The 24,139-nt window shown below is 31.1% G+C and overlaps 6 protein-coding genes, 1 long non-coding RNA gene and 1 pseudogene across 7 annotated transcripts; 1 reads left to right on the forward strand and 7 right to left on the reverse strand.

Moving 5' to 3' along the window:
* Positions 1 to 2,310, forward strand: part of LOC104715493 — a 4,022-nt pseudogene extending 1,712 nt beyond the window's left edge.
* On the reverse strand, positions 2,523 to 3,768 carry LOC104711530. Its single transcript, XR_755318.2, has 2 exons — positions 3,509 to 3,768; positions 2,523 to 2,860 (listed from the first exon to the last, which is right to left on the reverse strand). It is a non-coding gene; the product is annotated as an uncharacterized LOC104711530 (long non-coding RNA).
* On the reverse strand, positions 7,656 to 8,486 carry LOC104711531 (inhibitor of trypsin and hageman factor-like). Its single transcript, XM_010428230.1, has 2 exons — positions 8,358 to 8,486; positions 7,656 to 7,997 (listed from the first exon to the last, which is right to left on the reverse strand). Exons 1-2 carry the CDS (start codon positions 8,437 to 8,439, stop codon positions 7,789 to 7,791), a joined length of 291 nt encoding a protein of 96 aa, XP_010426532.1. The 5' UTR covers positions 8,440 to 8,486; the 3' UTR covers positions 7,656 to 7,788.
* LOC104711532 (inhibitor of trypsin and hageman factor-like) lies at positions 9,446 to 10,261 on the reverse strand. Its single transcript, XM_010428231.2, has 2 exons — positions 10,137 to 10,261; positions 9,446 to 9,773 (listed from the first exon to the last, which is right to left on the reverse strand). Exons 1-2 carry the CDS (start codon positions 10,216 to 10,218, stop codon positions 9,565 to 9,567), a joined length of 291 nt encoding a protein of 96 aa, XP_010426533.1. The 5' UTR covers positions 10,219 to 10,261; the 3' UTR covers positions 9,446 to 9,564.
* Positions 11,355 to 12,191, reverse strand: LOC104711533 (inhibitor of trypsin and hageman factor-like). Its single transcript, XM_010428232.1, has 2 exons — positions 12,064 to 12,191; positions 11,355 to 11,702 (listed from the first exon to the last, which is right to left on the reverse strand). The coding sequence occupies exons 1-2, from the start codon at positions 12,143 to 12,145 to the stop codon at positions 11,494 to 11,496; spliced, it is 291 nt and encodes a 96-aa protein (XP_010426534.1). The 5' UTR covers positions 12,146 to 12,191; the 3' UTR covers positions 11,355 to 11,493.
* On the reverse strand, positions 13,295 to 14,131 carry LOC104711534 (inhibitor of trypsin and hageman factor-like). Its single transcript, XM_010428233.1, has 2 exons — positions 14,004 to 14,131; positions 13,295 to 13,642 (listed from the first exon to the last, which is right to left on the reverse strand). Exons 1-2 carry the CDS (start codon positions 14,083 to 14,085, stop codon positions 13,434 to 13,436), a joined length of 291 nt encoding a protein of 96 aa, XP_010426535.1. The 5' UTR covers positions 14,086 to 14,131; the 3' UTR covers positions 13,295 to 13,433.
* Positions 16,756 to 17,592, reverse strand: LOC104711535 (inhibitor of trypsin and hageman factor-like). Its single transcript, XM_010428234.1, has 2 exons — positions 17,465 to 17,592; positions 16,756 to 17,103 (listed from the first exon to the last, which is right to left on the reverse strand). Exons 1-2 carry the CDS (start codon positions 17,544 to 17,546, stop codon positions 16,895 to 16,897), a joined length of 291 nt encoding a protein of 96 aa, XP_010426536.1. The 5' UTR covers positions 17,547 to 17,592; the 3' UTR covers positions 16,756 to 16,894.
* On the reverse strand, positions 18,684 to 19,520 carry LOC104711536 (inhibitor of trypsin and hageman factor-like). Its single transcript, XM_010428235.1, has 2 exons — positions 19,393 to 19,520; positions 18,684 to 19,031 (listed from the first exon to the last, which is right to left on the reverse strand). Exons 1-2 carry the CDS (start codon positions 19,472 to 19,474, stop codon positions 18,823 to 18,825), a joined length of 291 nt encoding a protein of 96 aa, XP_010426537.1. The 5' UTR covers positions 19,475 to 19,520; the 3' UTR covers positions 18,684 to 18,822.

Here is a 24,139-nt window from a genome sequence, read left to right on the forward strand (position 1 = left end):
GCTGCTCTCTGCAATTTTGTTTGTTCTAGTGCTATCGCCGCTGACTTACGCAGAGCGCCACAATTTCATAGTTCATATGGCGGAGACGCCAGCCCAATTCAAAGAGAAGGCTGTGTGGTATCAAGATTGCCTTCGGTCTATTTCAACATCCGCTCCATTCATATACAGTTACAGCCATGCCCTTCGGGGATTCTCCGCAAGGTTAACCACCGACGAGGTACACCTGCTCAGTCGTCTCCCAGAAGTCTTATGGATATCTCCTGAAATACATTACAAACTGAAGACGACGAGGAGTCCGTCTTTCCTGGGCCTTGACGACATTGTGACTGGTGCAGAGAATTTCCCGCTTAATGCTTCGATCGGCGACGTGGTCGTTGGGGTTATAGACACGGGAGTCTGGCCGGAGAGCAGAAGCTTCATCGACAAGGGGTTTGGTCCGCCGCCGAGATCCTGGAAAGGCAGATGTGAAGAAGGTCAAAACTTCACGGCGTTGCTTTGTAACCGGAAGCTTGTGGGAGCAAGATTCTTCGTGAAGGGTTATGAAGCAGAGATGGGTCCAATTGGCGGAACTAAGGAGTTTAGGTCTCCAAGGGATAGAAATGGTCACGGGACTCACACTTCTTCCACGGCCGTCGGATCAGTCGTGAAAGGAGCAAACTTCTTGAGGTATGCCTCCGGTGTAGCTCGTGGCATGGCTCCACAAGCTAGAGTCTCCGTCTACAAAGCTTGTTGGTTTCGTGACTGCAAGGGATCGGATGTTCTTGCGGCAATTGATCAGGCGATTCAAGACAACGTAAATGTATTGTCCCTCTCGCTCGGGCTTGGCGCATTGGCTTATTACGAAGACGACTTGGCTATCGGAGCTTTAGCCGCCACGGAGAGAGGCATCGTTGTCTCTGTCTCTGCGGGAAACTCTGGTCCTAGCGAGTCTAGTTTACAAAATGTTGCTCCTTGGATAATCACTGTAGGCGCTAGCACCATAGATCGTGATTTCCCAGCTACGATCACCTTAGGCAACGGGAAAAAGTTCTTCGGCGTCTCAGGGTTGTTCAAAGACAGCCGTGGTTTCCCTAATAAACCATTACCTCTTGTTTATGATCAATTTGGTGGTAACCGCACGGGGAAACTTGTCCTCGTAGATACGGAGGTGGATACGGAGGTGGAGATATCCAACGATGCCTTGGGGGGTGATTTATGCCAGCACTAGTTTTGGGGGAAGAGACCACTCCTTCTTACAGTTTGTTACCATCCATGTCCGTGGACAAAAGATCCGGTGACAAGATCAGGGACTATGTATTGACGGACTCGAACCCAACGGCCAAGATCGTATTCAAAGGAACTGTTGTCGGTGTCAAGCCTTCACCGGTGGTTGCGGGCTTTAGTTCACGGGGTCCGAATCTAGTCACACCGGATATTCTGAAACCTGATCTGATTGCACCAGGTGTGAACATCCTCGCTGCTTGGACCGGAGCAACAGAACCAGAATCCGACACAGGCTACGTGGAGTTCAGCATTGAGTCTGGAACTTCAATGTCGTCCCCTCACGTGAGCGGATTGGTGGCACTTCTCAAGGCAGCTCATCCCGAGTGGAGTCCCGCGGCGGTTCGGTCGGCTCTTATGACGACAGCCCAAACAAACGGCAACGACGGCAAGCCGATCATCGACGGCGCCACCGGTGAACCCACTACACCGTTTGCTATCGGTGCTGGACACGTGTCACCTATATCCGCTCTCAATCCAGGGCTTATCTACGATCTAACGGTCGAGGACTATCTCCAGTTCTTATGCGCGTCCAATTACACGGCTTCCCAGATAAAGATCGTCGCTAGACGTGATTTCGCCTGTGATCGAAGCAAGAGATACATAATCTCAGACCTTAACTACCCTTCGTTTGCACTCACGTTCAACCAGTCACGAGGTGAAGGCGGCGGCGCGTACACATACACGCGCATCGTAACGAGCGTGGGAGGAGCTGGGACTTACAAGGTCAAAGTCTTGTCTGATGCAAAGGCAGTCAACATTTCGGTCGAACCGGCGGTTTTGGATTTCAATAGAGTCAATGAGAAGAAATCGTATGTTGTCAAATTCACTGTGAATCCATCTATGCCTTTGGGGACCAATAGCTTCGGGAGCATCCAGTGGTCAGATGGAAGACACGTGGTTAGAAGCCCCGTGGCACTAAGATGGAATTAGTGGGTGACTGACTGACTGACTGACTAGAAGGGATCATTATGAAATCACAGATGCTAATGTAATGTCCTCTGTTATGTGTTTTAAGTGTTAAGCTAATAAATAATTTTGTCGTGGGTATTTGTAGTTGCATCGTACCAACCGTGTTGCTTAATTTGCTTCTCGATTCATTCATCATATCGAAGAAGACCAAATTCGTTCTTCCTCAGTTACACCAAATTCGTTCTTCCTCAGTTACACGGTTTCGGAGATTAGAATGGTGAGAAACCCTTATGGTCTGTTACCATTATTTTAAGTTTAATTTTTGAAAAAAAAAAAAAAAGAAGTTTAGATACCCTAAGTTGTTCTAAAATTTATCCTCCTCCAATGGTAAAAGGTAGAAGGTTTCTTAGAAATAATGAATATTTTGAAAATTTAAATTTGCTTAACTTGTAATACTGAAACAAACTGAACCAAATAAAACAAAATGAATCAAAAAAAGATACAGCTTGCCTTGCCATCTTCTTTAACTTGTCCTTCCTGCCACCTTCTTTTACATGTCAGCTTGCCATCTTCTTTTACATGTCAGCTTGCCATCTTCTTTTACTTGTCAACTTGCCAAAACTGATTGAAACCGAAAACATAATAAAACACAAAACCATCTGCAGTAGCCAATTTTGTCTCCTTTGATCTGCAGCAAAGCAACAAACCATCATCTCACCACAAAGCTTTCACAGAGAAGTCAAAGTTAAACTCAAAGCTATCAAAGTTAATCATTGTATCACATAACATAACTCCGATTCAAGATTCAAGGTTTAAAAGAAAATAAACTCATTCAAGAACACATACACTCATTCAAGACCACAAACATACAAGTACAACTGATCTTCTCTAATTACAGAAACATGTTACACAAACTAAATGAAGTACTCAAAGTACAGAAACAGAAACAGACACAAAGATTGATCAATAACAGACACAAACTGTGATCAAGAACATATTCAAACATCGATATATATCAAATTCAATTCAAATATGACAGTAACACACAACCAAAACTTTTACAATCTGCTAACAAAAACAAAGAAACGATGGCTTTGGCTTTTAGCTTTAGCTTAACACACACCCAAACCTTATACAATCTTCCAACAAAAAAAACAGAGAAACTATGGCAAAAATCGTTTCAATCATGACTAAGAACGAAGAAAGACGCTGCTTATTGATTCGAAGAACCATAAGTATCCTAACACCAAACCCTAATTCAGATAACCCTAATATTAATCACATCAAACAACCACAATTCATCAATATCTACAAACGAAAACAGGTAGAATAGTACCAGGAAAAGCATATTAGAGCATCGTTTCACCAAACTCTCCTATTTGGAATCCCAAAATCGCCGATTAGGCTCATCGACTTCACAGATAGTAACCACCGTATGTTTATATGATGCTCAAGACGGATGAAAGAAGAGATTATTTGCCATTACTCGTCCAATTTCATGACCCAGACGGCGGATGAGGCAAATCGATTCGTTTCTGTTTGTTTTAGCCATCACCGACTGTCGACCAAGAGAGAGAAAAAAAAGGAAGAAGGAGAGAGAAAGTCGAGGAAGAGAAAGGGAATAATATATATTTTTTTTTTCTTTTTCCTAAAAAACAATAACCAACCAGATAGTGCCACATATGCGTCTCTTACCATCTGTTTAGGAACGATTCGGAAAAAGGGCCATTTCCGACCTGTACAATGTCAAAAGTGCCAATTTATACCTATACAAACGATCGGTGTCAATTTCTACCTATACTCTATAAAATTCAAATTTCATACCCAATTTTATAAAATAGTGCCAATTTCAAAGTCAACATCAACAAATATTAGTCAAGAGCTGACTCAGATGACACGTGTTTGAGGAGGTGGCATCGAGCATCAAAAACGATGTCATTTTGATGCTTTAGTTTCGTTTTAAAAAAAATGTAACAACGTAGAATCGAACCCTGGCCTATCAGAGTTTTAAACAAAGCTTTAACCAATTGATCCCACAAACTTATTCGAAATAATATGGAAAGATTATGTTTATAACTATATTGACCGATCTCCCTCCTTCCTCCACTTCCTTTCTTTGTTGGCATTGTCGATGGCTGCTCCGCCATGGTTCTTTGATTTCCTTCTCCATAGTATTTGAACCGATCTCTGCTTGCTAAGAGAGACGAACATATCAAATTTTTCTAACTTCTCTAGTTTTGATAATTTTGGCATCCTCATTCAAAATTGACTGGAAAACAGAAACCCTATTTATGATGATGATGATGATCAGAGAGGAACAGAGAATCTCCAAAATTTAAAAGAATCAAAAAGTAAAAATCAAATCTTGGAAAACCACAATAAACGGAAACCACAAATCTTGGAAAACCACAATAAACCAAAATCAGCGACTGGGCCAACGGAGGCGGATTTAGATGGAGAACACAGCAGCCATTGACGATGCGAAGAAAAAAAAGGAAGATGAAGTAGAGATTATCGCACAAATATATAGTTATAAACATAAAAGTTCCTTAATGTTTTGAGTAACTTTGTGGGATCAGTTGGTTAAAGCATTGATAGAAAGATTAATTGACTAGGGTTCGATTCTAGGTAGTTACATTTTTTTTTTAAACGAAACTAAAGCATCAAAACGATGTCGTTTTCGATGCTCGATGCCACCTCCTCAAACACGTGTCATCTGAGTCAGCTGTTGACTAATATTTATTTATGTTGACTTTGAAATTGGCACTATTTTATAAAATTGGGTATGAAATTTGAATTTTTTAGAGTATAGGTAGAAATTGATACCAATCGTTTGTATAGGTATAAATTGGCACTTTTGACATTGTACAGGTCGGAAATGGCCCTTTTCCCGGGATGATTCTGGCCATTCTGCCTTCAACACAATAATTCCAAATCCAAATGTTTTTTTTTTTTTTTTTTTTGAAAATTTATATAATCCCAAATGTTAAGAAGATCAGTAATATTTTGGGGTTTCACTAAATAAATACTCCAAAATATAACATACAAACTTAATACAAAAAGTAATTTTGAGTCTTTCACGATGAATTATAACAGTTTATTTTCCAGGTTGTTTGGAACCATAAAACACAACAACAAAGAGCTATGAGAAACTGGATTTCTGATTTCTCTGTAAATTAATGGTAATCATCATTTCTTACTGCATCTTCTTCTTACTGAAAATTAATGTCTTTTAGTCGTTAGTGTTACACATATTCCGGACTTTGATTTTTTGAGTTAACCTAGCTTTTCGAAAGCTTTAGACTTTAATCAATATTATTAGTCCTTCGTATGTCTTCTTTTTGTAATTAACCTCATTGATTTTCTTAACATCTTCCTCTTATTGTCCTTTTTCAGTTAAAAGAAGAATACAAAGCTATTATTTTTGTTGTTGAGTTGTGATAATCACAAGTTTGCCCGGCTCTTGCCGAACTATGTATTAATTATCTTCATCATGGTCTATTTCTGATGATCTAGCGCCTTTTATTGACCTAATATTTCAGAACATGCAAAGAACTGAACAGTGCCGTGCCAATGATTCTAGAGGCTTGGGGCGAAATTTTGTAATGTAAAATTTTAGAAAACTTAACTAACAATATATCGCCTAAAATTTGTGTTAAACTAAAAATTTATAGAGTTTTTGAATCAAATACTAAGAATTATAAAAGATGATAACAAAAAGAATAATTATTATGATGATAAAGTTCAAATTTGTAGTTAAAAACACTTAAACATTGTAATTAACTGAATAAATCTATAAATATATTTATCAAATGTGGCCTAAAAAAAATATGATCGAGGATGTGGCCTAGGGCTATTGCCCCATCTTTTATTAAGTAAGCACGGCACTGGAACTGAACCAAGTTGGTACACTGAGATACAAAAGTGAAGCATTAAGAAGCAGACAAATTACAAACAAGAATGCTAAACGAAAGAAGCATTAAAGGAAGCTGAAGAAAAATCACATGGGTATTACGCCGAAGGAAAAGCCTTCAATTTTTTTTTTTTTTTTTTAGCCTTCAATTTTTTTAACACAACATAAAGCTTCAATCTTCTCTACACAACAAAAAGCTCAAGTCATGACACATAAATTATATTTAGTCCGTGTCAACTTTCACCGTCTTCACATTGAGTTGACACGTTCATATGTTTCTAGCTAGAGACGTATTTATCCGCACTTTGTGAACTGTGATAATCTTATTACATCAGTCATGAGCTATCTTTAATTATTTAGTTCCATATAATCAAAAGATGACGAATTACACCTTACTATAGATGATCAGAAAAATAAAGGAACTGATAACACATTATACATATACGACATACAAACTTAATACAAAAAGTAACTAAGTAAGTGAGGTTTCCCGTACGTAGTACAGGTTGAATACTAGTTTAGTATATAAATTATAGGACTTTATGAAAAGTGATTATCAAATCGATTAATTATATATTGTAATGGATATATCTTTTATTTCAACAGTAAAAGAGTTATATTGTATCCGATAGTAAATGGTGGTTTAATCCAGTAGTCAGATTTTTGTTTATTATAATAAAAATCTATATACAATTGCATAATTGCAGAAAAATTATTGGATTAGTATAATTGTTGGTTAATATACAGAAAATAAGAAAGCAAAAACTTAAAAACGGTACCTGGATGGCACGTACTGCCACCGCAGGCAACATGAGGGAACAGACACTTTATACTCATTGACTTTTTTTGTTTCTTTCAAAGAAAACTGGTTGATGTTTTGAGTTTCTTCTTCTTATGATCTAATAGGATCAGAATAAATTTATAATAAATCTGGACCTGAAAAAAAACATATTTAAAAATCTAAAAGTTAAACCAAAATATTTAAGAAAATAGAATTCCCAACAAATTGATATTACACAAAATTGCAAATATTGCCTCCCCTAACATTCTTTTAGTATACAATAAAAAATGGTTGTAAGACATACAATATTTAGTAATCTCACATCAAAATTGACATGGCACTAGACTGCGACAATTTCGCTTGCTTTATGGTTCTAGGTCAGAAAATACATGTAATTAGGTATTAACCCATGACAGACCATAAGCTGAATATTTTATTTGAAGTTAATTTGAAATAATATTTTTTGATATTTTGTTATTCATAATTGTTAGTAATTTGTAAGAGAATTCATATTTGTGTATTTTAAGGACTGTTTTTAACATAATTTAAAAAATGTTATTATATAGTAAATTAAGAACTTGTTGTTGTGGTTGCGTATCTTTAAAACTAATTTATAAGTGATGATATGTATTAGTAAATACGGAGATGAAGAAATCCAACGATGCCTTGAGGTTAATTATTGCTCAGTTATTTGTTCTTGGTCCGTTACACGGTTTCGGAGATTATAAAGAGTAGTAGTATCAAATTTCAAACATACAAAAGTAGAAGAAAATATCTCAATTATTATTATTCAAAAACAAACGAGACAACCCAATCTGGATACAACCAGATTACAACCGGCAAACAAAACAAGACATAGCTAGCAAATTATTGAAACAAAATATCAAACTGAATCATATTGTAGAAAAGTAAGAAAATAGTATCATCCGACTTGAGGAAGATTAAGGACAGGACCGTTAGGACAATCATTGGCAGGAAAACGGAGAAGGACACGGTTACAACAATTGATGTGGAACACACCATCACCTTGTGGAACTAAAACACAAGTCACTTTTGGATTATCATTTTCAATTATTCTCTTTGCTTCAAGTCCACTTACACCTCTTAGTTCTGGCCACTCCACCTTCAACCCTATACACAATAATCCCAAATGTTAAAAGAATAAAAGAAGTTATGTTTTGAGATTTTTTTCTCTTTAGAAAATATATGAACTAAAAAAAGATTTGATTTGGGCTACAAAATGATTTTCTTATAGAAACATGCAAAAGTATTAATTTTTGACATATTTTTTATAACAAAAATTAGCTAATATAGTTGGTTATAAATTTATAATTAACAAAGGATTTCGCTAATATTTCAGATTTTTTTTTTTGAACATGTTATATACAACTTGCATAATATACACAAACGGAATAATAACTGTTGGTTAACACAAAAATCTTATACCATATCATTGTGTATGTCCGAAACCAAAAACTTTTAAAACAGTACCTGGAAATAGATGTTGGCACGTAATACCCGTACAATCACAGTTTTCACATCCGATATGAGGGAACGGACACTTCAAACTCATTTCGACTTTTTTGTTTCTTTCAAAAAAAAAACTGGTTGGTTTTTTTGAGTTTCTTCTTCTTATGATTTTGGGCTAGCTGGTCAATACTCAATTTATATATAAGTACATAGATAGGGTTAGGAAAATTCTCATATATTAAATTGTCGTTGACCCAAATCAAAAATTTTAAAAGAAAGAATTAATTGTAATATACCTTAAGTATAGTAGCCAATCAATTTTTCATTTTTTAGTTTAGATTTCTAAAGATTTTAATAATATCAGTCAAAGTCAAGTTTTTGAGTGTAAATGATATTAATGACTATTTGATTTTATTTTATCATCAGAGATTTCAGTCAAAAATTTGAGGTTTACATAATAAGTAGAATTTTCAATTTATTAAATGCTTTAATTTGGAGATTCTTATTATGTTATATTTTATCTTTTTCAAAAGAAAATCCAAAAACTCCATTATATTAGTTTTCTTTTTGTCTTTCTTCTCAAAGGTGAGTGTTTAACTTTTTCATATTTCAATTTACTTTTTTTTTTTAATACAAGAATCTTATACTGATCGGTGAAACAATCAAAATGGTCATGTCTGTAAATTGAAATTCTAGCTAATCTATTTTCATACATAATGGAGTTTAAACAAGTATTTTAAAAATATTTTAAAAATCCAAAATTTAAATTAAAATATAATATAGTAGAATTCTCAACAAATTGATATGACAAAAAATTGCAAACATTGTCTCCCCGAACATTCTTTTAGTATACATCACTATACAGGAAAATATGGTTGTAATTAAGACATACAATACAACTATTATTTAGTAATCTCACATCTATATTAACATCTTTAAAACTAATTTATAAGTGATGACATTTATTAGTGAATACGGAGGTGAAGAGATCCAACGGTGCCTTTTGCTCAGTTACACGGTTTCGGAGATTATAAACAGTAGTAGTATCAAATTTCAAATATGCAAAAGTAGAATAAAATATCTCTATTATTATTATTCAAAAGCAAACGATACAACTCAATCTGGATACAACCAGATTACAACCGGCAAACAAAACAAGACATAGCTAGCAAATTATTGAAACAAAAGATCAAACTGAATCATCTTGTAGAAGAGTAAGAAAATAGTATCATCCGACTTGAGGAAGATTAAGGACAGGACCGTTAGGACAATCATTGGCAGGAAGACGGAGAAGGACACGGTTACAACAATTGATGTGGAGCACACCATCACCTTGTGGAACTAAAACACAAGTCACTTTTGGATTATCATTTTCAATTATTCTCTTTGCTTCAAGTCCACTTACTCCTCTTAGTTCTGGCCACTCCACTTTCAACCCTACACACAATAATCCCAAATGTTAAAAGAATAAAAGAAGCTATGTTTTAAGATTTTTTTTCTCTATAGAAAATATATGAACTAAAAAAAAGATTTGACTTGGGCTGCAAAATGATTTTCTTATAAAAACATGCAAAAGTATTAATCTTTGACATATTTTTTTATAACAAAAATTAGCTAATATAGTTGGTTATAAATTTATAATTAACAAAGGATTTAGCTAATATTTCAGATTTTTTTTTTTGAACATGTTATATACAACTTGCATAATATACACAAACGGAATAATAACTGTTGTTTAACACAAAAATTTTATACCATATCATTGTGTATGTCCGAAACCAAAAAATTTTAAAACATTACCTGGAAATAGATGCTGGCAAGTAATGCCCATACAATCACAGTTTTCACATCCGATATGAGGGAACGGACACTTCAAACTCATTTTGACTTTTTTGTTTCTTTCGAAAAAAAAACTGGTTGATTTTGTTGAGTTTCTTCTTCTTATGATTTTGGGCTAGCTGGTCAATACTCAATTTATATATAAGTACATAGATAGGGTAGGAAAATTCTCATATATTAAATTGTCGTTGACCAAAATCAAAAACTTTAAAAGAAAGAACTAATTGTAATATACCTTAAGTATAATAGCCAATCAATTTTTCATTTTTTAGTTTAGATTTCTAAAGCTTTTAATAGTGTTAGTCAAAGTCAAATATTTGAGTTTAACTGATATTAATGACTACTCCCTCCGTTTCATAATATAGGATGTTTGGAGAGATATTTTTGTTTCATAATATAGGATGTTTTCAAGTTTCTATGCAACTTTTAGATTACTTTTATATTTTATTTTATGCAGTGTTGTTTATGATTAGTTAAACTTTTTAAAAGTAACTATTTCTTAATCTGCGTGTTTTATCTAAAACATCCTATATTTTGAAACGGAGGGAGTATTTGATTTTATTTGATCATCAGAGATTTCAATCAAAAATTTGAGGTTTACATAATAAGTAGAATTTTCAATTTATTTAATGCTTTAATTTGGAGATTCTTATTATGTTATATTTTATCTATTTCCAAAGAAAATCCAAAAACATTGTCTCCCCGAACATTCTAATAGTAGATATGGTTGTAATTAAGACATACAATACAACAAGTATTTAGTAATCTCACATCTATAATAACATCTTTAAAACTAATTTATACTCCCTCTGTTTCACAAAGAGTGTCATTTTGACACAAATTTTTTTGTTACAAAAAGAGTGTCATTTTATATTTTTAATGCAGTTTTTAATAATAATTCTCATTTTTATCCTTATTATTTTAGCTTATTAATTAGAAAGAGAAATTGTTTTAGTGTATTTATAAAGAGTAAAATAGAAATTTATATATTTTTCTTAATATGTGTGCATTGTGTCAAAATGACACTCTTTATTAATAGAAACAGAGGGAGTAAGTGATGACATTCGGAAGTGAAGAGATCCAACGATGCATTTGGCTCAGTTACACGGTTTCGGAGATTATAAACAGTAGTAGTATCAAATTTCAAATATGTAAAAGTAGAAGAAAATATCTCCATTATTATTATTCAAAAGCAAACGATACAACTCAATCTGGATACAACCAGATTACAACCGGCAAACAAAACAAGACATAGCTAGCAAATTATTGAAACAAAAGATCAAACTGAATCATCTTGTAGAAGAGTAAGAAAATAGTATCATCCGACTTGAGGAAGATTAAGGACAGGACCGTTAGGACAATCATTGGCAGGAAGACGGAGAAGGACACGGTTACAACAATTGATGTGGAGCACACCATCACCTTGTGGAACTAAAACACAAGTCACTTTTGGATTATCATTTTCAATTATTCTCTTTGCTTCAAGTCCACTTACTCCTCTTAGTTCTGGCCACTCCACTTTCAACCCTACACACAATAATCCCAAATGTTAAAAGAATAAAAGAAGCTATGTTTTAAGATTTTTTTTCTCTTTAGAAAATATATGAACTAAAAAAAAGATTTGACTTGGCTGCAAAATGATTTTCTTATAAAAACATGCAAAAGTATTAATCTTTGACATATTTTTTTATAACAAAAATTAGCTAATATAGTTGGTTATAAATTTATAATTAACAAAGGATTTAGCTAATATTTCAGATTTTTTTTTTGAACATGTTATATACAACTTGCATAATATACACAAACGGAATAATAACTGTTGGTTAACACAAAAATCTTATACCATATCATTGTGTATGTCCGAAACCAAAAACTTTTAAAACATTACCTGGAAATAGATGTTGGCAAGTAATGCCTGTACAATCACAGTTTTCACATCCGATATGAGGGAACGGACACTTCAAACTCATTTCGACTTTTTTGTTTCTTTCGAAAAAAAAACTGGTTGATTTTGTTGAGTTTCTTCTTCCTATGATTTTGGGCTAGCTGGTCAATACTCAATTTATATATAAGTACATAGATAGGGTTAGGAAAATTCTCATATATTAAATTGTCGTTGACCAAAATCAAAAACTTTAAAAGAAAGAACTAATTGTAATATACCTTAAGTATAATAGCCAATCAATTTTTCATTTTTTAGTTTAGATTTCTAAAGCTTTTAATAGTATCAGTCAAAGTCAAATATTTGAGTTTAACTGATATTAATGACTACTCCCTCCGTTTCATAATATAGGATGTTTGGAGAGATATTTTTGTTTCATAATATAGGATGTTTTCAAGTTTCTATGCAACTTTTAGATTACTTTTATATTTTATTTTATGCAGTGTTGTTTATGATTAGTTAAACTTTTTAAAAGTAACTATTTCTTAATCTGCGTGTTTTATCTAAAACATCCTATATTTTGAAACGGAGGGAGTATTTGATTTTATTTGATCATCAGAGATTTCAATCAAAAATTTGAGGTTTACATAATAAGTAGAATTTTCAATTTATTTAATGCTTTAATTTGGAGATTCTTATTATGTTATATTTTATCTATTTCCAAAGAAAATCCAAAAACATTGTCTCCCCGAACATTCTTTTAGTAGATATGGTTGTAATTAAGACATACAATACAACAAGTATTTAGTAATCTCACATCTATAATAACATCTTTAAAACTAATTTATACTCCCTCTGTTTCACAAAGAGTGTCATTTTGACACAAATTTTTTTGTTACAAAAAGAATGTCATATTATATTTTTAATGCAGTTTTGAATAATAATTCTCATTTTTATCCCTATTATTTTAGCTTATTAATTAGAAAGAGAAATTGTTTTAGTGTATTTATAAAGAGTAAAATAAAAATTTATATATTTTTCTAAATATGTGTGCATTGTGTCAAAATGACACTCTTTACTAATAGAAACAGAGGGAGTAAGTGATGACATTTATTAGTGAATACGGAAGGGAAGAGATCCAACGATGCCTTTGGCTCAGTTACACGGTTTTGGAGATTATAAACAGTAGTTGTATCAAATTTCAAATATGCAAAAGTAGAAGAAAATATCTCCATTATTATTATTCAAAAGCAAACGATACAACTCAATCTGGATACAACCAGATTACAACCGGCAAACAAAACAAGACATAGCTAGCAAATTATTGAAACAAAAGATCAAACTGAATCATCTTGTAGAAGAGTAAGAAAATAGTATCATCCGACTTGAGGAAGATTAAGGACAGGACCGTTAGGACAATCATTGGCAGGAAGACGGAGAAGGACACGGTTACAACAATTGATGTGGAGCACACCATCACCTTGTGGAACTAAAACACAAGTCACTTTTGGATTATCATTTTCAATTATTCTCTTTGCTTCAAGTCCACTTACTCCTCTTAGTTCTGGCCACTCCACTTTCAACCCTACACACAATAATCCCAAATGTTAAAAGAATAAAAGAAGCTATGTTTTAAGATTTTTTTTCTCTTTAGAAAATATATGAACTAAAAAAAAGATTTGACTTGGCTGCAAAATGATTTTCTTATAAAAACATGCAAAAGTATTAATCTTTGACATATTTTTTTATAACAAAAATTAGCTAATATAGTTGGTTATAAATTTATAATTAACAAAGGATTTAGCTAATATTTCAGATTTTTTTTTTGAACATGTTATATACAACTTGCATAATATACACAAACGGAATAATAACTGTTGGTTAACACAAAAATCTTATACCATATCATTGTGTATGTCCGAAACCAAAAACTTTTAAAACATTACCTGGAAATAGATGTTGGCAAGTAATGCCTGTACAATCACAGTTTTCACATCCGATATGAGGGAACGGACACTTCAAACTCATTTCGACTTTTTTGTTTCTTTCGAAAAAAAAACTGGTTGATTTTGTTGAGTTTCTTCTTCCTATGATTTTGGGCTAGCTGGTCAATACTCAATTTATATATAAGTACATAGATAGGGTTAGGAAAATTCTCATATATTAAATTGTCGTTGACCAAAATCAAAAACTTTAAAAGAAAGAACTAATTGTAATATACCTTAAGTATAATAGCCAATCAATTTTTCATTTTTTAGTTTAGATTTCTAAAGCTTTTAATAGTATCAGTCAAAGTCAAATATTTGAGTTTAACTGATATTAATGACTACTCCCTCCGTTTCATAATATAGGATGTTTGGAGAGATATTTTTGTTTCATAATATAGGATGTTTTCAAGTTTCTATGCAACTTTTAGATTACTTTTATATTTTATTTTATGCAGTGTTGTTTATGATTAGTTAAACTTTTTAAAAGTAACTATTTCTTAATCTGCGTGTTTTATCTAAAACATCCTATATTTTGAAACGGAGGGAGTATTTGATTTTATTTGATCATCAGAGATTTCAATCAAAAATTTGAGGTTTACATAATAAGTAGAATTTTCAATTTATTTAATGCTTTAATTTGGAGATTCTTATTATGTTATATTTTATCTATTTCCAAAGAAAATCCAAAAACATTGTCTCCCCGAACATTCTAATAGTAGATATGGTTGTAATTAAGACATACAATACAACAAGTATTTAGTAATCTCACATCTATAATAACATCTTTAAAACTAATTTATACTCCCTCTGTTTCACAAAGAGTGTCATTTTGACACAAATTTTTTTGTTACAAAAAGAGTGTCATTTTATATTTTTAATGCAGTTTTTAATAATAATTCTCATTTTTATCCCTATTATTTTAGCTTATTAATTAGAAAGAGAAATTGTTTTAGTGTATTTATAAAGAGTAAAATAGAAATTTATATATTTTTCTTAATATGTGTGCATTGTGTCAAAATGACACTCTTTATTAATAGAAACAGAGGGAGTAAGTGATGACATTCGGAAGTGAAGAGATCCAACGATGCCTTTGGCTCAGTTACACGGTTTTGGAGATTATAAACAGTAGTAGTATCAAATTTCAAATATGCAAAAGTAGAAGAAAATATCTCCATTATTATTATTCAAAAGCAAACGATACAACTCAATCTGGATACAACCAGATTACAACCGGCAAACAAAACAAGACATAGCTAGCAAATTATTGAAACAAAAGATCAAACTTAATCATCTTGTAGAAGAGTAAGAAAATAGTATCATCCGACTTGAGGAAGATTAAGGACAGGACCGTTAGGACAATCATTGGCAGGAAGACGGAGAAGGACACGGTTACAACAATTGATGTGGAGCACATCATCACCTTGTGGAACTAAAACACAAGTCACTTTTGGATTATCATTTTCAATTATTCTCTTTGCTTCAAGTCCACTTACTCCTCTTAGTTATGGCCACTCCACTTTCAACCCTACACACATAATCCCAAATGTTAAAAGAATAAAAGAAGCTATGTTTTAAGATTTTTTTTCTCTATAGAAAATATATGAACTAAAAAAAAGATTTGACTTGGGNAAGAAAATCCAAAAACATTGTCTCCCCGAACATTCTAATAGTAGATATGGTTGTAATTAAGACATACAATACAACAAGTATTTAGTAATCTCACATCTATAATAACATCTTTAAAACTAATTTATACTCCCTCTGTTTCACAAAGAGTGTCATTTTGACACAAATTTTTTTGTTACAAAAAGAGTGTCATTTTATATTTTTAATGCAGTTTTAAAGAATAATTCTCATTTTTATCTCTATTATTTTAGCTTATTAATTAGAAAGAGAAATTGTTTTAGTGTATTTATAAAGAGTAAAATAGAAATATATATATTTTTCTTAATATGTGTGCATTGTGTCAAAATAACACTCTTTATTAATAGAAACAGAGGGAGTAAGTGATGACATTCGGAAGTGAAGAGATCCAACGATGCATTTGGCTCAGTTACACGGTTTCGGAGATTATAAAGAAAAATATATAAATTTGATCATCAGAGATTTCAATCAAAAATTTAAGGTTTACATAATAAGTAGAATTTTCAATTTATTATATGCTTTAATTTGGAGATTCTTATTATGTTATATTTTATCTATCTCCAAAGAAAATCCAAAAACATTGTCTCCCCGAATATTCTTTTAGTAGATATGGTTGTAATTAAGACATACAATACAACTATTATTTAGTAATCTCACATCTAAAATAACATCTTTAAAACTAATTTATACTCCCTCTGTTTCACAAAGAGTGTCATTTTTACACAAATTTTTTTGTTACAAAAAAGAGTGTCATTTTTTATTTTTAATGCAGTTTTTAATAATAATTCTCATTTTTATCCCTATTATTTTAGCTTATTAATTAGAAAGAGAAATTGTTTTAGTGTATTTATAAAGAGTAAAATAGAAATTTATATATTTTTCTTAATATGTGTGCATTGTGTCAAAATGACACTCTTTATTAATAGAAACAGAGGGAGTAAGTGATGACATTCGGAAGTGAAGAGATCCAACGATGCCTTTGGCTCAGTTACACGGTTTTGGAGATTATAAACAGTAGTAGTATCAAATTTCAAATATGCAAAAGTAGAAGAAAATATCTCCATTATTATTATTCAAAAGCAAACGATACAACTCAATCTGGATACAACCAGATTACAACCGGCAAACAAAACAAGACATAGCTAGCAAATTATTGAAACAAAAGATCAAACTGAATCATTTTGTAGAAGAGTAAGAAAATAGTATCATCCGACTTGAGGAAGATTAAGGACAGGACCGTTAGGACAATCATTGGCAGGAAGACGGAGAAGGACACGGTTACAACAATTGATGTGGAGCACACCATCACCTTGTGGAACTAAAACACAAGTCACTTTTGGATTATCATTTTCAATTATTCTCTTTGCTTCAAGTCCACTTACTCCTCTTAGTTCTGGCCACTCCACTTTCAACCCTACACACAATAATCCCAAATGTTAAAAGAATAAAAGAAGCTATGTTTTAAGATTTTTTTTCTCTTTAGAAAATATATGAACTAAAAAAAAGATTTGACTTGGCTGCAAAATGATTTTCTTATAAAAACATGCAAAAGTATTAATCTTTGACATATTTTTTTATAACAAAAATTAGCTAATATAGTTGGTTATAAATTTATAATTAACAAAGGATTTAGCTAATATTTCAGATTTTTTTTTTGAACATGTTATATACAACTTGCATAATATACACAAACGGAATAATAACTGTTGGTTAACACAAAAATCTTATACCATATCATTGTGTATGTCCGAAACCAAAAACTTTTAAAACATTACCTGGAAATAGATGTTGGCAAGTAATGCCTGTACAATCACAGTTTTCACATCCGATATGAGGGAACGGACACTTCAAACTCATTTCGACTTTTTTGTTTCTTTCGAAAAAAAAACTGGTTGATTTTGTTGAGTTTCTTCTTCCTATGATTTTGGGCTAGCTGGTCAATACTCAATTTATATATAAGTACATAGATAGGGTTAGGAAAATTCTCATATATTAAATTGTCGTTGACCAAAATCAAAAACTTTAAAAGAAAGAACTAATTGTAATATACCTTAAGTATAATAGCCAATCAATTTTTCATTTTTTAGTTTAGATTTCTAAAGCTTTTAATAGTATCAGTCAAAGTCAAATATTTGAGTTTAACTGATATTAATGACTACTCCCTCCGTTTCATAATATAGGATGTTTGGAGAGATATTTTTGTTTCATAATATAGGATGTTTTCAAGTTTCTATGCAACTTTTAGATTACTTTTATATTTTATTTTATGCAGTGTTGTTTATGATTAGTTAAACTTTTTAAAAGTAACTATTTCTTAATCTGCGTGTTTTATCTAAAACATCCTATATTTTGAAACGGAGGGAGTATTTGATTTTATTTGATCATCAGAGATTTCAATCAAAAATTTGAGGTTTACATAATAAGTAGAATTTTCAATTTATTTAATGCTTTAATTTGGAGATTCTTATTATGTTATATTTTATCTATTTCCAAAGAAAATCCAAAAACATTGTCTCCCCGAACATTCTAATAGTAGATATGGTTGTAATTAAGACATACAATACAACAAGTATTTAGTAATCTCACATCTATAATAACATCTTTAAAACTAATTTATACTCCCTCTGTTTCACAAAGAGTGTCATTTTGACACAAATTTTTCTGTTACAAAAAGAGTGTCATTTTATATTTTTAATGCAGTTTTTAATAATAATTCTCATTTTTATCCATATTATTTTAGCTTATTAATTAGAAAGAGAAATTGTTTTAGTGTATTTATAAAGAGTAAAATGGAAATTTATATATTTTTCTTAATATGTGTGCATTGTGTCAAAATGACACTCTTTATTAATAGAAACAGAGGGAGTAAGTGATGACATTCGGAAGTGAAGAGATCCAACGATGCCTTTGGCTCAGTTACACGGTTTTGGAGATTATAAACAGTAGTAGTATCAAATTTCAAATATGCAAAAGTAGAAGAAAATATCTCCATTATTATTATTCAAAAGCAAACGATACAACTCAATCTGGATACAACCAGATTACAACCGGCAAACAAAACAAGACATAGCTAGCAAATTATTGAAACAAAAGATCAAACTGAATCATTTTGTAGAAGAGTAAGAAAATAGTATCATCCGACTTGAGGAAGATTAAGGACAGGACCGTTAGGACAATCATTGGCAGGAAGACGGAGAAGGACACGGTTACAACAATTGATGTGGAGCACACCATCACCTTGTGGAACTAAAACACAAGTCACTTTTGGATTATCATTTTCAATTATTCTCTTTGCTTCAAGTCCACTTACTCCTCTTAGTTCTGGCCACTCCACTTTCAACCCTACACACAATAATCCCAAATGTTAAAAGAATAAAAGAAGCTATGTTTTAAGATTTTTTTTCTCTTTAGAAAATATATGAACTAAAAAAAAGATTTGACTTGGCTGCAAAATGATTTTCTTATAAAAACATGCAAAAGTATTAATCTTTGACATATTTTTTTATAACAAAAATTAGCTAATATAGTTGGTTATAAATTTATAATTAACAAAGGATTTAGCTAATATTTCAGATTTTTTTTTTGAACATGTTATATACAACTTGCATAATATACACAAACGGAATAATAACTGTTGGTTAACACAAAAATCTTATACCATATCATTGTGTATGTCCGAAACCAAAAACTTTTAAAACATTACCTGGAAATAGATGTTGGCAAGTAATGCCTGTACAATCACAGTTTTCACATCCGATATGAGGGAACGGACACTTCAAACTCATTTCGACTTTTTTGTTTCTTTCGAAAAAAAAACTGGTTGATTTTGTTGAGTTTCTTCTTCCTATGATTTTGGGCTAGCTGGTCAATACTCAATTTATATATAAGTACATAGATAGGGTTAGGAAAATTCTCATATATTAAATTGTCGTTGACCAAAATCAAAAACTTTAAAAGAAAGAACTAATTGTAATATACCTTAAGTATAATAGCCAATCAATTTTTCATTTTTTAGTTTAGATTTCTAAAGCTTTTAATAGTATCAGTCAAAGTCAAATATTTGAGTTTAACTGATATTAATGACTACTCCCTCCGTTTCATAATATAGGATGTTTGGAGAGATATTTTTGTTTCATAATATAGGATGTTTTCAAGTTTCTATGCAACTTTTAGATTACTTTTATATTTTATTTTATGCAGTGTTGTTTATGATTAGTTAAACTTTTTAAAAGTAACTATTTCTTAATCTGCGTGTTTTATCTAAAACATCCTATATTTTGAAACGGAGGGAGTATTTGATTTTATTTGATCATCAGAGATTTCAATCAAAAATTTGAGGTTTACATAATAAGTAGAATTTTCAATTTATTTAATGCTTTAATTTGGAGATTCTTATTATGTTATATTTTATCTATTTCCAAAGAAAATCCAAAAACATTGTCTCCCCGAACATTCTAATAGTAGATATGGTTGTAATTAAGACATACAATACAACAAGTATTTAGTAATCTCACATCTATAATAACATCTTTAAAACTAATTTATACTCCCTCTGTTTCACAAAGAGTGTTATTTTGACACAAATTTTTTTGTTACAAAAAGAGTGTCATTTTATATTTTTAATGCAGTTTTTAATAATAATTCTCATTTTTATCCCTATTATTTTAGCTTATTAATTAGAAAGAGAAATTGTTTTAGTGTATTTATAAAGAGTAAAATAGAAATTTATATATTTTTCTTAATATGTGTGCATTGTGTCAAAATGACACTCTTTATTAATAGAAACAGAGGGAGTAAGTGATGACATTCGGAAGTGAAGAGATCCAACGATGCATTTGGCTCAGTTACACGGTTTCGGAGATTATAAAGAAAAATATATAAATTTGATCATCAGAGATTTCAATCAAAAATTTAAGGTTTACATAATAAGTAGAATTTTCAATTTATTATATGCTTTAATTTGGAGATTCTTATTATGTTATATTTTATCTATCTCCAAAGAAAATCCAAAAACATTGTCTCCCCGAATATTCTTTTAGTAGATATGGTTGTAATTAAGACATACAATACAACTATTATTTAGTAATCTCACATCTAAAATAACATCTTTAAAACTAATTTATACTCCCTCTGTTTCACAAAGAGTGTCATTTTTACACAAATTTTTTTGTTACAAAAAAGAGTGTCATTTTTTATTTTTAATGCAGTTTTTAATAATAATTCTCATTTTTATCCCTATTATTTTAGCTTATTAATTAGAAAGAGAAATTGTTTTAGTGTATTTATAAAGAGTAAAATAGAAATTTATATATTTTTTTTAATATGTATGCATTATGTCAAAATGACACTCTTTATTAATAGAAATAGAGGGAGTAAGTGATGACATTTATTAGTGAATACGGAAGTGAAGAGATCCAACGATGCCTTTGGCTCAGTTACACGGTTTTGGAAATTATAAATAGTAGTAGTATCAAATTTCAAATATGCAAAAGTAGAAGAAAATATCTCCATTATTACTATTCAAAAGCAAACGATACAACTCAATCTGGATACAACCAGATTAAAACCGGCAAACAAAACAAGACATAGCTAGCAAATTATTGAAACAAAAGATCAAACTGAATCATCTTGTAGAAGAGTAAGAAAATAGTATCATCCAACTTGAGGAAGATTAAGGACAGGACCGTTGGGACAATCATTAGCAGGAAGACGGAGAAGGACACGGTTACAACAATTGATGTGGAGCACACCATCACCTTGTGGAACTAAAACACAAGTCACTTTTGGATTATCATTTTCAATTATTCTCTTTGCTTCAAGTCCACTTACTCCTCTTAGTTCTGGCCACTCCACTTTCAACCCTACACACAATAATCCCAAATGTTAAAAGAATAAAAGAAGCTATGTTTTGAGATTTTTTTTTTTCTCTATAGAAAATAAATGAACTAAAAAAAAGATAATATTAACAAAGGATTTAGCTAATATTTCAGATTTTTTTTTTTGAACAAGTTATATACAACTTGCATAATATACACAAACGGAATAATAACTGTTGGTTAACACAAAAATCTTATACCATATCATTGTGTATGTCCAAAACCAAAAACTTTTAAAACAGTACCTGGAAATAGATGTTGGCACGTAATGCCCGTACAATCACAGTTTTCACATCCGATATGAGGGAACGGACACTTCAAACTCATTTCGACTTTTTTGTTTCTTTCGAAAAAAAAATGGCTGCTTTTTTTGAGTTTCTTCTTCTAATGATTTTGGGCTAGCTGGTCAATACTCAATTTATATATAAGTACATAGATAGGGTTAGGAAAATTCTCATATATTAAATTGTCGTTGACCAAAATCAAATACTTTAAAAGAAAGAACTGATTGAAATATACCTTAAGTATAATAGCCAATCAATTTTTCATTTTTTAGTTTAGATTTCTAAAGCTTTTAATAGTATCAGTCAAAGTCAAATATTTAACTGATATTAATGACTACTCCCTCCGTTTCATAATATAGGATGTTTGGAGAGATATTTTTGTTTTTCAAGTTTCTATGCAACTTTTATATTTTATTTTATGCAGTGTTGTTTATGATTGGTTAAACTTTTTAAAAGTAACTATTTCTTAATCTGTGTGTTTTATCTAAAACATCCTATATTTTGAAACGGATGGAGTATTTGATTTTATTTGATCATCAGATATTTCAATCAAAAATTTGAGGTTTACATAATAAGTAGAATTTTCAATTTATTTAATGCTTTCATTTGGAGATTCGTATTATGTTATATTTTATCTATTTCCAAAGAAAATCCAAAAAATTGTCTCCCCGAACATTCTTTTAGTAGATATGGTTGTAATTAAGACATACAATACAACTAGTATTTAGTAATCTCACATCTATAATAACATCTTTAAAACTAATTTATACTCCCTCTGTTTCACAAAGAGTGTCATTTTGACACAAATTTTTCTGTTACAAAAAGAGTGTCATTTTATATTTTTAATGCAGTTTTTAATAATAATTCTCATTTTTATCCATATTATTTTAGCTTATTAATTAGAAAGAGAAATTGTTTTAGTGTATTTATAAAGAGTAAAATAGAAATTTATATATTTTTCTTAATATGTGTGCATTGTGTCAAAATGACACTCTTTATTAATAGAAACAGAGGGAGTAAGTGATGACATTCGGAAGTGAAGAGATCCAACGATGCCTTTGGCTCAGTTACACGGTTTTGGAGATTATAAACAGTAGTAGTATCAAATTTCAAATATGCAAAAGTAGAAGAAAATATCTCCATTATTATTATTCAAAAACAAACGATACAACTCAATCTGGATACAACCAGATTACAACCGGCAAACAAAACAAGACATAGCTAGCAAATTATTGAAACAAAAGATCAAACTTAATCATCTTGTAGAAGAGTAAGAAAATAGTATCATCCGACTTGAGGAAGATTAAGGACAGGACCGTTAGGACAATCATTGGCAGGAAGACGGAGAAGGACACGGTTACAACAATTGATGTGGAGCACACCATCACCTTGTGGAACTAAAACACAAGTCACTTTTGGATTATCATTTTCAATTATTCTCTTTGCTTCAAGTCCACTTACTCCTCTTAGTTCTGGCCACTCCACTTTCAACCCTACACACAATAATCCCAAATGTTAAAAGAATAAAAGAAGCTATGTTTTAAGATTTTTTTTCTCTATAGAAAATATATGAACTAAAAAAAAGATTTGACTTGGGCTGCAAAATGATTTTCTTATAGAAACATGCAAAAGTATTAATCTTTGACATATTTTTTTATAACAAAAATTAGCTAATATAGTTGGTTATAAATTTATAATTAACAAAGAATTTAACTAATATTTCAGATTTTTTTTTTTGAACATGTTATATACAACTTGCATAATATACACAAACGGAATAATAACTGTTTGTTAACACAAAAATCCTATACCATATCATTGTGTATGTCCGGAACCAAAAACTTTTAAAACATTACCTGGATATAGATGTTGGCAAGTAATGCCCGTACAATCACAGTTTTCACATCCGATATGAGGGAACGGACACTTCAAACTCATTTCGACTTTTTTGTTTCTTTCGGAAAAAAAACTGGTTGATTTTTGAAATGACCGACCCTTTTTTTTTTAATAATAAATAATAATAATAAATAATAAATATATAATATAATATAATAATAAACTAAACTAGTGGTCCCATACCCACTAGCCACCTAACCACAATCACAATCATCAGCGGAAAACATTACCAATATCCAATAAATATAAATAGCCAATATTAATAATATTCAGTATAATTCTAATCATAAACCAATGATCCAAACGACATAACCCAGTGAACCAATAATCCTAAGCAACATTCTAGGACTCAACTCTAGCAACCTAACAGAAGCTAGACAACCAAGCGAACCAC

This window comes from Camelina sativa, chromosome 9, assembly GCF_000633955.1.
Source record: "Camelina sativa cultivar DH55 chromosome 9, Cs, whole genome shotgun sequence".
In the NCBI taxonomy this organism is placed as follows: domain Eukaryota; kingdom Viridiplantae; phylum Streptophyta; class Magnoliopsida; order Brassicales; family Brassicaceae; genus Camelina; species Camelina sativa.